General features: G+C 36.8%; 1 protein-coding gene across 1 annotated transcript in view; it reads left to right on the forward strand.

Moving 5' to 3' along the window:
• Window positions 1–15,662, forward strand: part of TRAPPC9 (trafficking protein particle complex subunit 9) — a gene marked incomplete at both ends in the record, with an annotated part of 523,602 nt that overhangs the window by 24,514 nt on the left and 483,426 nt on the right. Inside the window, 3 exons of the mRNA XM_081996827.1 lie at window positions 1,909–2,034; window positions 8,245–8,461; window positions 10,986–11,129. Of these exons, the coding sequence (XP_081852953.1) occupies window positions 1,909–2,034; window positions 8,245–8,461; window positions 10,986–11,129 (487 nt within the window). The remainder of the gene's footprint in view (window positions 1–1,908; window positions 2,035–8,244; window positions 8,462–10,985; window positions 11,130–15,662) is intronic.

The raw sequence follows: 15,662 nt of genomic DNA on the forward strand, positions 1-15,662 counted from the left end.
CTGCCTGACCAACGCAGGGCTGACCAAAAGTTAAAACATGTTGCTCAGGACCCAGGACCTTGGCGTTATCAGCACCATGCTTTTATGCATTGTGTAAGCTGAATGCTTATTTACTGTGCCTGCTGGAATGATCTCTGGGGAATTCAGGAGTTTATGAAAAGGTTGCTGATGATGGTTGTGATTTTACAGGATTGTTAAGGATGTTAGTATCTAGAGTGTGTGGAAGGGTAGGGGGTCGCGGGGGAAATGTGAAGGACAAATATTCTTAGAAGAGGATTTAGAAAAATTAAACAGTTTTCAAGTCTACTGGAGCATTTTTTTCAGGTTTTTGTGCAAATGCTTGGAGCATAAGATAGTAAGGTACCTTAATGTTTGCATTCATAATATGGAGAGAAAAAAATGATTTCATACTGTGACAGCAGTGGCTCCGTATCTGCATCAACATTAAAGATAAGTTTAATTGTTTTGCAGTGTATTATGCTTTAATAACTTTTTAACTTCAAGTATCTGTCTTGTTTGAAATTGAAAGTATCTTTAGAGTAAGGTATGTAAATATGATATTGCATTCCCGTGTCTGTGTTGAAGGGAGACTCTCCAAATGAAACAAGATAAATTATGTGCATGAGTTAATTTATGATCAGAAGCAATGAAATGTGATCGTTTTGGGGATAGTTTCGGGGAAATTTGAATCCATCAATATAACGATAATTCTCAAGTATGCATTCAGCTTTTTATGTTACCTTAGGGGTAAGTTGCTCATCTGGAAAGAGTATGATTTCTTTAGAAGTATAAAATTATTGGACTTTGGATTTAGGGCAGGATATTTATATTTTGATTATAATAATATACATTATGCTCTCAGCAAGTAATAACTATGCTTCACTGCAGCTTCACTTGCAAGTAATGAAGAGCTTTCTCTTGGACTGATCTATAACTGTTCAAGACAAGCATAGTTACTTTTTGTCTGTTTAAGACCTACAGATAGAGTAACTCCTAGCTCTAATGCTGAGGAAGCAGCGCTTTCTGCATACTTTTTGTTATCACTGGGCTTAAGGAACTTTTGTAGCATCTTCTAAAGTGGATTCAATCTCCAGTGATTTGTTTTTGCTGATATAAATGCACAAGAGAGGAATATGTAACTGCATTGATGGAGTAACTCTTGCATTTTGTTCTGAGCTTTATTTCCCCCATTAGATTTCAAAGATGATAAATACCTGAACAGAGTTTAACACCAGTAGGAGATAGGCTGACTCAAATATCCAATCTCAGTATTGTTTAAGGAAGTAACTAGATCAAATTGTTTGTACAGAAAACTGCCTGTTACCCAAGCTCAAACAGATCAATGCACGTCTACATTGTCTCCTGCCTTTCTTAAGCAAGCTAAGTAACTGAAACAGTGATTTACAGAACATGTTTTGTAAATAGGTACTAGAAAACTCAGAATAGTTTGTAATTCATTGTCATCAGTGATACTATTTTAACTGAAGAGAAAATTGATGCAGTAAAAGTTCTGTTGCTACAGCTTCCAGCTATTAAACTGTGAAGGTAGAATTTATTTCTTTGCAGACACACCATCCACACCCACCATATATATGACATTATCCAAAATGATACTAATATTCCCAACTTTTTTTCTCGTCTGAACTCGCAGACTGAAGCTGTGCTGTGCCTCAAAATAAAAAAAAGTGAGTGAAGAGGCTGAAAACCATCGTTTTGCATAATAACATTTTATATGACACCTTAATTTTCACTTGGGCATATGTTGATAATTTAACAGTATAGTCACTAGCATTAAGGAATTGCTGGGTTTGGAAGATGTGACAGCTGATTTATGTGTTGAGTAGAAATACTTATCAAATCTAACAGGTGCAATACTTCAATATTATTTTGATTTTCTCCCTCTTCAAGTACAAGAATGCTGGTGTGATTGAACTGGAAGCCTGTGTGAAGGCAGTGAGAGTCCTTGCAATACAGAAGAGGAGCATGGAAGCCTCTGAGTTTCTTCAGAATGCAGTTTATATCAACCTTCGTCAGGTTGGTGCAGAAAGTCCAGTTATTTTGTTTGAGAGATTATACTGAAGTATGACAGTTACTTAGACTGAGGAGACTCCAGTTTATTTTCTGTATCACTACCTTCCTTCTCACTAGGACTTAACTTCTGAGGGTTTTCATATGTGTGTATCTGGTTTGAAAGGTATTTGGAGTTCATCTAAAAACATGAGGACTTAGTTTGAAATTAAAGACTCCATTGGTTATTCTCCCTTGTGAAGGAAAAAAAAGAATCCTATTGTTGTTCTATTGTGATGTACTAGGAAAAAACAGCTGCTTGGAACAGATCTGCAATGGAATTTTTTTCTTCCTCGTTTGTATCTCTTTCAATGAAACTGTGAGCAAATCAGGAATGGCCAGCTGCATAGTGTATTCAAGATTCGGACTAGTGGTATTAATCAATTGAATTTTTGTTGTGTAGTGCAAAGTCTTGGTTAGGCCAAATCAGAAAGGAATTCAGAGGAGAGCATCAGTATTTGAAACTGTGAGAAAAATGCGCAGTACCACCACAGAACAAGACTAGCACTTTATTGGTGTCTCAAGCTTGGTGTCACTGATTACAGAGGGATTGCTGTGGTTGAAAGAATTCCTAGAAAGCTGTTAGGTTTCTTACTGTTTTTCCTTTTTTGCTCGTTACATCTCGGTAAGACTAGCAGTTTAAGTCCACACCATTGAGTTTAGTAAACCTGGATTGTGACAGCTAATTTGTGAGGGAGGTAGAATACTTTCATTTGTGGACAATTCTTTCTGTGGAGTCCATTTTCTAACCCAACATAAATGAGAAATTAAATGATTGATAAGATATCATAAAAATAATCAATTTTATCGCAGAGTACCGTAACTGCCGTAATCCTTCCAGTGCTAAGGGCCTTCTCTTTAATTCTGTAGCCTGTCTTTCACTGGCAGCTCTGTAGCCTTTTATGTAAGATGCTGTGGCAGTATTTTTCCCTTGTTCTTGCACTGTTATTCTCGTGGCCTGCAAACTCCAATGTTATGTTGTTTTTCTCATGGAAGCAATTACTGTCGTTGTGAGAATCACCCGTTCTCCTCCCTGACACCACTGATGTTGCAATTTTCAGTTTGTATCAGAGGAAATAATAAGACTTAATGAATGGCAAAGTATATACGTCATTTAAATAGCTGATAAGTATTACCTAATAATACACAAGCATAAAGCTTGGCAGCTAGTCAGCATGCAACATGTGGCCTCAATCAAAGCTTGCCCCAAACAGCTCTAATAGTGTCACAAATAGAAACAACTACGAGTTTGACTGTGTTCAGATGAAATGCATCCAGTGAAAAAGTGTGGTGTGAGGGCATCATCATTTTTGTCACCTGCTGCATTGGAGAGGACCAGAGAAGGGTGTTGTGGAGACCTCACTGCTCTTCTTCCTAGCTGGATGGTCTCTTTCTCTCTGCTTTTTCTCCCTAAAGTAACTTTGAGCTTGATGTATGCAATCAGCTATTGACCCCTCAAATAAATATTTGTGCATGTAAAGCCTGCCTCAGTGTGCATTGTCATACTGTATAAAATATCTGCTATAAATGCTAGATCTCCCACTGTCTGGAAAACCTTGAAATAAGAGTTAGGTATATTATGTATTTGTGTTGTAGCTCAGTCAGACTTTAGGGAGTTCATGCAGGTATCATCCAGCGACCCTCAGCAAAGTGTTTTGACGCTGTTTCCCACAGCCTTCTCCTGAACAAATTGGCAAGATACGGACTGGATGGGTGCTCTGCAGGATGGGTGGGAAACTGGCCAACAGGCCGTACTCAGAGGGTGGTGATCAAAGGTTTTTACTCTGACTGGCAGCCTATCACTAGTGGGGTCCCCTAGGGATCGATACTGGGCCCCACACTGTTCAGCATCAAAAATGATCTGGATGATGGGATTGATGATGACACTGAACTGGGCGATGAGGTGGACACATCAGAAGGGAGAACCATTTTACAGAGAGACCTGGCCAGGCTGGAAGAGTGGGCTAGCAACAGCTGTATGAAGTTTAACAAAGACAGGTGCAAAGTCCTGCAGCTGGGATGACATAACCAAAGAGCCCAGTAGAGGGTAGGATCTCTGTGTGGCTGGGGAGCAGCCTTGCTAAAGGGACCTGGGGGTCCTGGTGGGCAACCAGCTGAAGTCAGTAGTGTGCTGTGGCAGCAAAAAAGGCAAATCAGAACCTGGGCTGCATCCACAGGGGCATTGCTAACAGAGACAGAGATGGGATCATCCCACTCTACTCAGCCCTTGTCAGGTTGCACCTGGAGTACTGTGTCCCCAAGTTCAGGAAAGACATGGACAGGCTGGAGAGGGTCCAAAGGAGGGCTACAAAGTTGACTGCTGGGCTGGAGAACCTGCCTGATTAGGAAAGACTGAAGGAATTAGGTCTTTTTCTTCCTGGAGAAGAGCAGGGTCAGGAGGAATCTCATCACAATATTCCAGTACTTAAAGGGCAGCTACAAAGAGGCTGGAGGCTTTTTCCTCACAAGGAGCCACATGAAGAAGACAAAGGGCAATGGGTACAAGTTGCACTAGGAGAGGTATCATTGCAAGATAATTTTTTTTTTTCAGTGAGAACAATCATTCACTGGAACAACCTCTTCAAGGATGTGGTGGAGTCCACATTGCTGGAGGTTTTCAAGATGCTACTGGACAGGATGCTAGATGAACTCTTCTAGACTCCCTTTCCCACAAAAGATTGGACCAGAGGATCTTTCGAGGTCCCTTCCAACCTGGGAAATTCTGTGATGATTCTGTATCAGAGTGTAACTCTATCGTTTGCACAATGTGGGAGATCAAACTAGATGATGATGGTACTCAGTAGATGTGTTCTAGAAAAAAAGATATGTTAAATTGAATACTAAGGAGCATGATAATTTTTCTTCTCAAGTGATATTGGTAATCATTGATTTTTTTTTTTTTAAATATTTTTCAATCATATTAATAGTTCAGGATGGATCTTTTCCACTGAACCTTCTGCTGTACCTTGTATACCTAATGATCACTTGTTCATTTCCTGATGTCAGCTATATATATCTGCTTATATATTGTTACGCCACTGTAGAAGTTCAGTATATGATTGCTTTAAAAAGACCGCTGACAATATTGAGTTTTTTGAGCATTGAGGCCCACTGCTGAGCTGTGGCCCATTCTTTACTGATTTCAATGAAGTATGACATTCACCTAGCTTGTAACTGCATGTCTACTATTTTGTCATTTTCTTGGGTGGAAGTGTTTCTAGAAAGCATTATTATGAGAAATATGAGTAAGATAATCTTTCCAGTGTTGGGGAGTACATTTTCTATCAAGAGGGGTATGGCTGGGAATTATATTTACAGCTCTTCAAGTTTTACTGGATGTAGCATGGAAGCAAATAAAAGTTATATTTATAATTTGGACTAACTCAAAGGAGGAGTCATCCTGTGATAGGTTAGAGAAACAAACTTGCAGGTTGATAGAACATCAGCACAACCAATATTTGACAGCAGAAAAAACACCTCATAGGATAAAGTGTATGCCTCTGATAAACAGGAAAACTAGTTTCTTTCCATATATTCCATCTCCTACTCAGTCTAGTAACATTATGTAGTTGATGTTTTCTGATTATAGGAGAGCTGCACGGTAATAAGACTTACCTTTGAATCCAGTTATGAGAAATAAATTGTAACATCTAATTACAAAGAAAGTGAGATTATAGAATTTTAATATAGTAAGGAATAATTAAAAAAAAAAAATAAAAAGTTGCCCTCTTGAAAGTTGATCTTAAACCAGTGAAAAAACTGGGTCAGTTGCTTGGTTAGTGAACTACAGCCTTTACAGGTGCAATTGCTAACTTGGTTTGTTATAACAGTGAAATGAAGATGAACTAGATGGAAAAGATGCTGTGCTTCAGGTCTTGGCTATTTTGCAGCCACTTTATAGGACTTAAGCTTCTGTAAATTTGTAAGGTCAGGAAAGATGTTTGTGAGTGCCACACTGATGGCCTGCAGAATGCCTGCTGCAGTCTCGCAATTAATTATTTGGAGTATATGTGGATGTTTTTTTCTTCTTCTTTTTTTTACTTCTTTTAAATCCCTGGGTGGTAATGCATAACTGCTGAGGGAAAACACAATTTCGCTATCTTTGTGGTGATGAAAAAAAGCTTCCTGTAACTGCAGAAAATATTTGAGTGACTTTGTGGGCAATTATTAAGCCACAAGTTAGGTAGCAGTGTTAAAAAATTTACTCTGATACAACAAAAATAAAACTTTCTGAGAATCTGTTTCCTCTCTGGTAGTTTCAATTATTAGTGAGCGCTCAGGTCTACCTAAATAGCAAGACTTCTCATCTTAAAAATTTAGTTTCCATAGGTGTGTCAACATTGACAGTATTATGTGAGGAATAGCTTTTGATAGTGCTTTTTTGTTTTTAAGCTTTTCTAACTTTAGTACATGATCATGTGCTCATGCCCTTTTCAACTGTGCTGCCATATTTTTTTATTGTGCTAACTTTTAAAAAAATGACATAAATAGAAAAAAAGGGGGGGGAGAATTTTTTCTGGTAGAGTAGATAACCTTAATCTGACACCTCATGCTCTTTTTGAATGATAGCTATTGAAGATTCTGATAAACTGATTTAAAATTGTTCTGTATTGTCTTTTTGTGCCTTGTCTTCTCTCCAGCTGCATTGATTCATGAATGTTTTCAGCTTGGTGCAATTGCCTTTTTACAACTCTTGTTACAGGGTTTGGTCTTTTATGTGGATGGGCGCTATTTTTGCACTGGACATCGTCTTGTGTTCAGCTCTGAGGGAAACAGCAACTTCAGCTTCAAAAAAGTTTGAAACTTTCTAAAATGATTTGCTAGTCTGTGTCTCTTCATCTCTTGAACTTCTAAGATTTGAACTATCAGATAAGGTCATGGTGCCTTCTGAAAACTCTAGGTTTCTCTGAGGTCTCTTGTATCCCTGTGTCCAAAATTCGAAGCGACATTTGAAAACACTTCTTTTTTTGATTTTTAATTAAAAAAAATATATTAGGGTTTTAAAATTTAATCAGGATTTAAATTATTTAAATTAAATTATTTCAATTAAAGGTTTAAGTGACTAGAAGGTCACTTAAAGTGAAGTTTTAAAACTTCATTTATAAGACCTAATTACTTCTGTGAAAGTTAATCAGTGTGGCTAGCATCTTCTTTGGACTTTCCAAGCCTTTAAGTATCTGAAGTTAAATGCACAGACTCCACTGATCGATACTTTCAGTTTTGAAGAATGAGTTGCAGAAATGCCGTTTCTGACCTTTAGTGTTATTTTTATATGAAGTTTGTCATTTTAAATGCCTTTGCTCTATAGCTGCTAACACGTTTTGCAGTTTCAAATATTTTGTATGGCTTTTGGTTGTGCACTAGGTGTCAGCATTGGTCCATATTCAGAACTCAGTTTTGTTACTGGGATGTAGACTTGAAGTTGTTGGTAGCTTGGAGAGTTTCTGCGGCAATTTCTTCTTGGCTGTCTGGTTTCAAAGCAAGATTGTCATTCAAACCCGGGAGGAAAGAATGGTTACTCGGGACTTGTGCCATATATTGATAAGATAAAGAAGCACATGTTGATTGTTCCTTATCAAGTTTGTTTCAACTTTAAGCCTAATGGGGCTTTTAGTAAATTCTTCCTCACTAGTTGGCAGTCTGCCTATGTGAACTATCATGCAATAAATATTTTGTGGTTTACAAGATCAGAGACACATAAAAATTGAGACAGTAATGTCCTTGATTTCGTAGCTTGAGATATCAAGATTAATAATTAGGTTTATTCTTAAAAGGATGAAAACGTTTAGCTTGGTAAATCAATAGTCATTGGAAGTGGTGTATTTTTGTGTTCTTATTATGGCACATGAATATCATGCTAAGTATCTTCCACAATATGTGGAGCTGTTTAGCTGTTATTGACTGTTTTGACTATTTACTTGTTAGTTCTACTGACAAATCAAGTTGATAAAGAAATCTCTTTGCTGCTTTTGTTAGCTGTTGAACTTGAACTTAAGTTTTCTTGGTAGTAAAAAACTGTCATGACTGGTTATATGCAAAATCACTGGCCCTTCTGTAGTGTTGGAGATATGTCTACTACATTTTTTTTATTCCTCTTTTTTTCTTCTTTTTAAAAATCAGATATAGGCTTTAAAGTTTTATTTGATTAAAAGCAAACCTTTTCCCTTTTAATTTCAGCTTTCAGAAGAAGAAAAAATCCAGCGTTACAGCATTCTTTCTGAGCTGTATGAACGTATTGGTTTTCACCGAAAGTCTGCTTTTTTCAAGCGTATAGCAGCAATGCAGTGCGCTGCCCCTAGCATCCCAGAACCTGGGTGGAGGGCCTGCTATAAACTGCTTTTGGAAACTCTCCCTGGCTATAGCTTATCATTGGATCCCAAAGATTTTAGCAAAGGTAAGTGTCTTTGAGCAACTATGGATTTGCATCCTAGGTCACCCAACTGGCTTTCTGTAATTAATTTCCTTGAGAGATTTCAAATAAAACCAAAACCCTTTACCTATCTGAAACTAATTATGGAAAATAGAACAGTTCTTTAAAATGGTACCTTCACTTTTTGTTAGTGTTGCTTTCGATAATTTCAAATTTCTACGAGCTACTGCTGAATGTGTTGCTGTATTCCTCTGTTTGCAGCAAATAATTATGTTTTATTTATGAGAGCTTAATTTCTACTCAGTTTCAAAAATTTCTTTGCTTTTATTATACACTTCTCAGTACAAAAAAGGTCATACTTTATTTCTGAGTATTTTTTCAATGACAGTGCCTCCAACCTGTGTATCAGAAATTGTATTTCTTTTGGTACGTGGTGTTATTTGATCTTACAATCAAAGAATGGAAGATTCTTTTACATATTTTTGTATATAGACATACAAAAAAAATATATCTGTATCTCTAGGATCAAATATGTCATGTTTTTCCACAAATTAGTTCAGAGTGATGTTATCTGTAAGACTAGCATTTGGTTAAGACATTTCAACAGTTTTTAGATGCTATATATTGTTTGAATTACTATTTTATTGCATCTATTAAAAAACAATGCAAAAATAGCCCATAAGAACACATGCCTATTCTTGTGTCTGTTAAATACTGTGTTCACTTTCTGCAAACTATATGCTGCTTGCTGCTCTTTTTTAAGCTGAGTTTGAACAATTTTATCAATGTTATCTGAAGTTGTATATAAAGTAATTTTAGAAGTTCTCTTTATTTTAATATACTGTGCTGCACTTTGCCTCTAAAGGAAGAGACAGCTAATATGCTGCTTGGGAACTCCTTTTGAGTAAACCTTTCCAAGTAGTCCAAAAACTTGCATTGTTTTTGTATAGCAGCACTTTTGGGGACCATTCCCTAAATGTTGTAGCTTCAGGAGTGGAGCAGCAAGCAATAGGCTGACCATGTATCAATGGGAAGGAGGTGGCAGTCACCAGTGAAAAAACTCTGAATGAACAGCAGCTGAAAGATTCTTCTCCCTTTTGTGAGAGTACTTTGACTGGCTATTGTTGGGCTTCCAATTTGAGGCTGTCCTGTAAGTTTAGGTGTTTCCGTATGTGCTAAGTCACGAAGCTCCATTATTGTCAATGCCTACTAGTCAATTCAGTCAATGGAGAATATGGAAGTACTCAGCTGACCATCCACTACGTGGTATTTTCCATGCTCTCTTAGCTGCTTTTGTGATTTCCGTTGATGAAACAGGCATGTAGAAAATCCACTACTAAGTGTGGATGCTTAGGTTTTTTTCTTTTTAAAACCGGTGTGATTTTTAGCAGTCACTGAAAGAAATGATATGTGAGAGGAGGCAGAAAATGCCAAGTGGACTAGACAGAAAGATACAAAGAGTCTAGGAAGAGGGAAAGTGCTCGAAAAAATATTCAGTGGCCTGTGATGGAAAAGGAGAAGACTGGGATGGGACTGTGTTGGGAGAAGAGGTTGTAGAATTTCTGCAAGAAGTGACAATTAAAAAAAAAAGTGACATGAGTGGTGCTTATCTTTCATTTTTACCTTACCTTTATATTGCACTGACGTGCTTTGTCAGATTTTACCCCTAAAATGGCTGTTTCAGATGAAAAGATCACCGTACTTGCTGAGAATGACATTTCACACGTGAAAAGTAATGAGAGTCTTGTGTGCAAGATATAAACTCTCAAGGTTTGGTTGCAGTAAATATTTCTAAAAAAATTTGCCAAATGCTGTAAGGTTAATATTAGAAGGAAGGCTGTTTAGAAGCTTATGAAGTACTGCATATCTTGGAATATCTGTTATTTAAAAATTATTGCTTTTTCTTACTAATAAAAGCAGATTAAGTTTCATGAAGACTACTGCATATTATATTTGTGAAACAAAAGTTACTTTATGAGATCTATTTATTGTTATCATAGATACTTTGGAAGTATGAAATAATTTATAGTCTGAAACTTAGTTTTTAAAGACTGAAAATCAGGAAATGTTCCTCATGGCCTGTAGTGTTATTGCATTTTACTGACTTTTAATGGCCAGGAAAGCATTGAGAGAAAATATTTTTTGCTTGGTCTTTAAAGAGAGTTAAGTACTTGATTTGGATAAAAATAAAATTTCTGTATGAAATCTCATGTCAATTGTTCAGAGAGTTTAAAAAAATTGAAAGCTTTAAAGTTTTTGTGTATTATTTTTACTTCATGGGAAGTGTTAATTTCATTTTCTGAATTCTAATTAGTTGATAGACAAGCACATAAAACAAAAATTGCTTTCACATTTAAATATTCAAGCAAACTCAAAGTTCCTAATTTTTGTTTTGAGTACAAGATTTGGATTTTTTAATGATTGGTTCTACTGGGTGATTTTTATAAGTGTAATTAAATTACTGCTTAGTGTATAAAGAAAACTAAAACCAATTGGCTTGTGATGAATTCTCGCTTTAAAAAGTATCAAATGACTGCTTACTTTATAGGGACTCATAGAGGATGGGCTGCAGTACAGATGCGTTTGCTTCATGAACTGGTATATGCTTCCAGAAGAATGGGCAATCCTGCTCTATGTGTCAGGCATCTGTCTTTCCTTCTCCAGACCATGCTGGATTTTCTTTCTGATCAAGGTATGATTTTTAAAAGAAAGAGATATTTGCATTTTCTTCTGTCCTACAGTCAAATAATGTGACTTTGTTTTGAAATATACTTAATTTGAGAAGTAATGGAGAGCACAGAAGTTAAGGAATTCTGTATATGCATGAGGTAGTTTCTAGATGGTAATCAATTACATACACAGTGTTATTAGTTTTAAATATTAGTGTTCCGACCTTGATGTGTAGTATCTAAAATAAAACATCCTTTAATGCTTTCCGTCTATAGATTGGCTCTCTGAAGCCTAATGCTCTATTTCCTCTGTAAATATTAGGAATATGATCAGATGGCTTAATTTGCATGTGGATTAAAAAAAGAAGTATTGTTTGAAAATACTAGCAGCAGTCATAAGAGCTGTTAATGCAGAGATTGAGAAGAGTTGAGGTTGAAAAGTAAATTCAGAAAGATAAGTGTGTGTGGTAGTTCAGACTGAATGAGTTTTCTGATGAAGTATGTTTTTTGACGAAACGTTCATAGTGTGGATACAGAATTAATCTATGGGAGTAGGCACCATCCTTGTCTCTGAGACAATGAACTTGTAGAAGCTGAACATAATGGAACTGAATTAAATGGTGTTGTCATGGTTTAACCCCAGCCGGCAACTAAGCCCCACGCAGCCGCTCGCTCACTTCCCCATGGCGGGACAGGGGAGAGAATTGGAAGAGTAAAAGTGAGAAAACTCATGGTTTGAGATAAAGACAGTTTAACAGGTAAAGCAAAAGCTGTGCACACAAGCAAAGCAACACAAGGAATCCATTCCCCACTCCCCACGGGCAGGCAGGGGTTCAGCCATCTCCAGGGAAGCAGGGCTCCGTCACGCATGATGGTTTCTTGGGAAGATAAATGCCATAACACCAAACATCCCTCCACACCTTCCTTCTTCTTTGCCTCAGCTTTATATACTGGGCATGACTTCGTATGGTATGGAATATCCCTTTGGCCAGCCTGGGTCAGCTGTCCTGGCTGTGTCCCCTCCCAGCTCCCCGTGCACCCCCAGCCTTCTCGCTGGCAGGCCAGCACGAGAAGCTGGACAGTCCTTGACTGCTTAGCAGCAACGCACAACATCAGCACATTATCAACATTTTCTCATCCCAAATCCAACACACAGTCTCATACTACCTTCTGTGAATAAAATTAACTCTATCCCAGCTGAAACCAGGACAAGTGATTAACTAGGGCAGTACACTTAAGTTTCTGTGGTTTCTTTCAAAAAAAAATTTTTAATTCAGCAATAAATTTCAGTGGGATTTATTAAATTTGTTGAGGGATGACAATGGAACCTATGTGCCTGTGGATGATTTTCGGAAATGATAATGATTTGTGTGGACCCTTTTGTGGGGGAAGACCATGCAGCATTTACAAAATAACCTGGAAAAGCAAGAAGTGACAACTATTATGTTTGTATTATGTTTCTTAGGAAAAATATTTTAAACAGGTTTGTTTATCACCCAGATTAATGAGATTGAACTAGTGATGAAAAATTTTTAAAAATGTTTTTGATTCACAGTAAGCTAGGTAAAAAGTGTCCCTTTTTTTTTTCCCCAGCTATTCCCTCATTTATGATGCAGAGGATGGGAGTAAAATGGTGTAGTGTTTTTTCTTTTCTCTCTTCTCCTTTAGTTATGGCCAAACGTCTCTCCTTGGTGAGAGCAAAGAACTGCAGCAAAGACCTTTGGTGAGATTTAGGTCTTTGCCTGCCAGTGAATTCCCTCTGTTTAGTGGCTCAAATCAGTAGTGGAGGAAGGAGAAGAACTGAGAGGAACTGATAAACTGGAATAAATTATATTTCTGTCTGTAGATCTTATTTGCTGTCAAGAGGTCCTTGGATTTTCAAGGATTTTTAATGAAGCTTTGTTGATTTATGTATGGAAAGTTTGGCTGAAGACAAAGCTTTAAGATATTCCACATATTCCCTAATCCTAAAAAGGTTTGAAATCTTAAAGAAGCAACTTTTGTGTTTCTTGTTTTCAGACATCATATGTCTGAGTAAAGATCCAGTTTCATAAGACCTATGACAACCGTGATGTTTAGTGTCTCCGAAAAAATCAAACTAAATGTTCTCCAGTGTGTTTGAAAAGCAGCTGAATCTTTTTCTCCTCCTCTTCTGCAGACATCCAAAATAGAACTCGGTGTTGTGTTTGAAGTCTTTTATTGATAGCATGTTGCTCAGACACACGGTTAGTGGTGTTCCAAACTAGCTACAGCGTGCATGACAGTGCCAGAAATGTATTTGTGGCTTGTCATTTTTCCATAATTCTTCTGAGATAGATATCGTGTGTTGTTGTGCAAGGGTTCATTTAGCATAGAAAATTACTTCAAATTTAATAGTTTTAAAAAAAATATCAGAATATCATGTAAAAATAAGCCAACAAAACCCCTTTGACCTTGGATTAGTAAAAGACTAAAGCAAGATGATTTGAATGCATATGATTATGCTACTTACTATTTTAGGTCTGTGAACTGTTTTCCTTATATTATGAACTTTAAAAAAGTAGTATAATTAGTATTCTTCTCTGATAATCACATGACTGAAACTTCCAAGTTTTCTTAACCAATTAAAGATTTAATTATGAAACTGAAGTAATACAGTAGCATTGTAGTTGAAGAATGCTAAGATTTTATTATTTTTCTGTGATGCATGGAAACTTGCCATGTTACAGTTACTAGATGGAGGAAAACTCACTCTTTTTAAAAAGAAACTTTTACTTGAATGCATTTTTTCTTAAATAAACTTAATCTTTTTAAATAAGATAATTTTGTAATTTATAATATGTGTTAATTCCTACACTTTATTTAAAATTCAGGTAGTTTGCAGATGGTCTATAAAAATAGAACAAATAGAAGTGAAAATTCTAAGCTGTAATAAAGTTTCCAGCTAAACATTGGGCACTGGAACTTGATCTTCCCACCCTTTTTGTCTCAGAATTGTCTTCCTTTAGACACAGAAAAGGAATATTCCCTTGTTCTAGTTTGTTAATCTCATTCTGTTCATTTACTAGCTCAGCTGAAGTTGAGATACTGGGACTTTGGAAAACAGAAAAAATCAATTTCTTCCTCACTTCAACTAGAAGTTCAGAAGATGAAATTTAGTAGTTATAATGAAAGAACTATTAATTAGAAGCTCTTGCTTCTATTCACAGCACACAAATACATAGTCAAAACTGTTTTGTGTTTAATACAAAATTTTGTTATATTTTAATCGAATTATACCTGATGATAATTTTAAAACACAACTTCTGTATATGTTAACTTGAATTACAATTTCCAACCGTGCAGCCTGGCAAATCTGAATAAAAAGTATCATCAAGTAAATGGGAGATGTCAGTCACTATTTTAACAACATGGAACCTAAGAGTCTAATTTAAAATGAAGCTATTTAGTTACATAAATATGTAAAATGCTGTCTTCTGCTTAGCAAAAAGAGGTACCAAATTCTGCATAAAAGCTTTCTAATCTCAAGCCATTATGTTTTAATGCTAATAAGCCCTTGAGAATCACTCTTTCTTTAAATAAGAATTAAAATGTGCAATTGAAAATTTTCTTGGAATTAAATCTATCTGTTTTGCATAATGCTTTTTGAAACATAACACTGCGTGTAGAGCTTCCACTGAATTTGATTTGGGTAAGGTCAGATACTTGGAAAAAACACAGTATTTTATTGTGGATCTTTATTGATAATATCCACGGTACTTAAAAGGACTGTGATTTGTATTGTGTGCAAGTGCTTCTGAGTTAGCTCATCTATTAGGGCCTGCCTAAACACAGAGCTGCTTGGAAACAGCTGTTACCGAAATGTGACTGTCCACACAGAAGCCACTTGTGTCACGTGCGTCACCCCTGCAAGTTCACGTTCTTTCAGACATTCAGTGGGTTTCCAGCTGTTGTGCCTGCTGTTCTGCTTCTGGTGGCAAGGATCTTGGTGCACTGAGGTGACCTTTTCTCACCATTTATGGCATGGGTTGAAACTAGGAATGCTTCATTCCTTTTTTTTGTGAGTGAGCTCAGTTCATTAAAGATCCATTGAAGTCTGTCTATTTTTTTATTATTTTGGAAATAAGATACACTTTTCAGTGTGTCTCAGTATACCTCTGCCATTAAATCTTCCTGTCCTGTGATTGTTGTTGCGCTTTTGTTCTTTTCAGCCTTCTTGTGAGATGACAGGCTTCACATCTGAGATCTCTACTGATCTGTCTGTTGTGTACTTAATTAAACTACTGACTCTATGATGAGTCTTCCTTGCATGAAACATGCAAAAGTCATTTTTCATCTGTTGACCAGTGTTCTGAATGTCTTTATTCTTGAGGTGAGTGACAGTAGGTGGCGGAGAGAACAATATCTAGAAGTACTTCCAGAAATGTCCTAGGGTGCCTTCCTGTGTGTAGTTGATTCTTATTGGACACCAGTGTTAGTTCCAGCTGCATCCTCTGTTACCAGACTTTCGGAGAGAAGCTGGTTCCCAAAGCAGTTTGGCAGGGGTCTGAGGTTGTGGAGGCTAAAACGAAGGTGCA

This window comes from Phaethon aethereus, assembly GCF_964289735.1.
Source record: "Phaethon aethereus genome assembly, chromosome: 2".
Lineage (NCBI taxonomy): Eukaryota > Metazoa > Chordata > Aves > Phaethontiformes > Phaethontidae > Phaethon > Phaethon aethereus.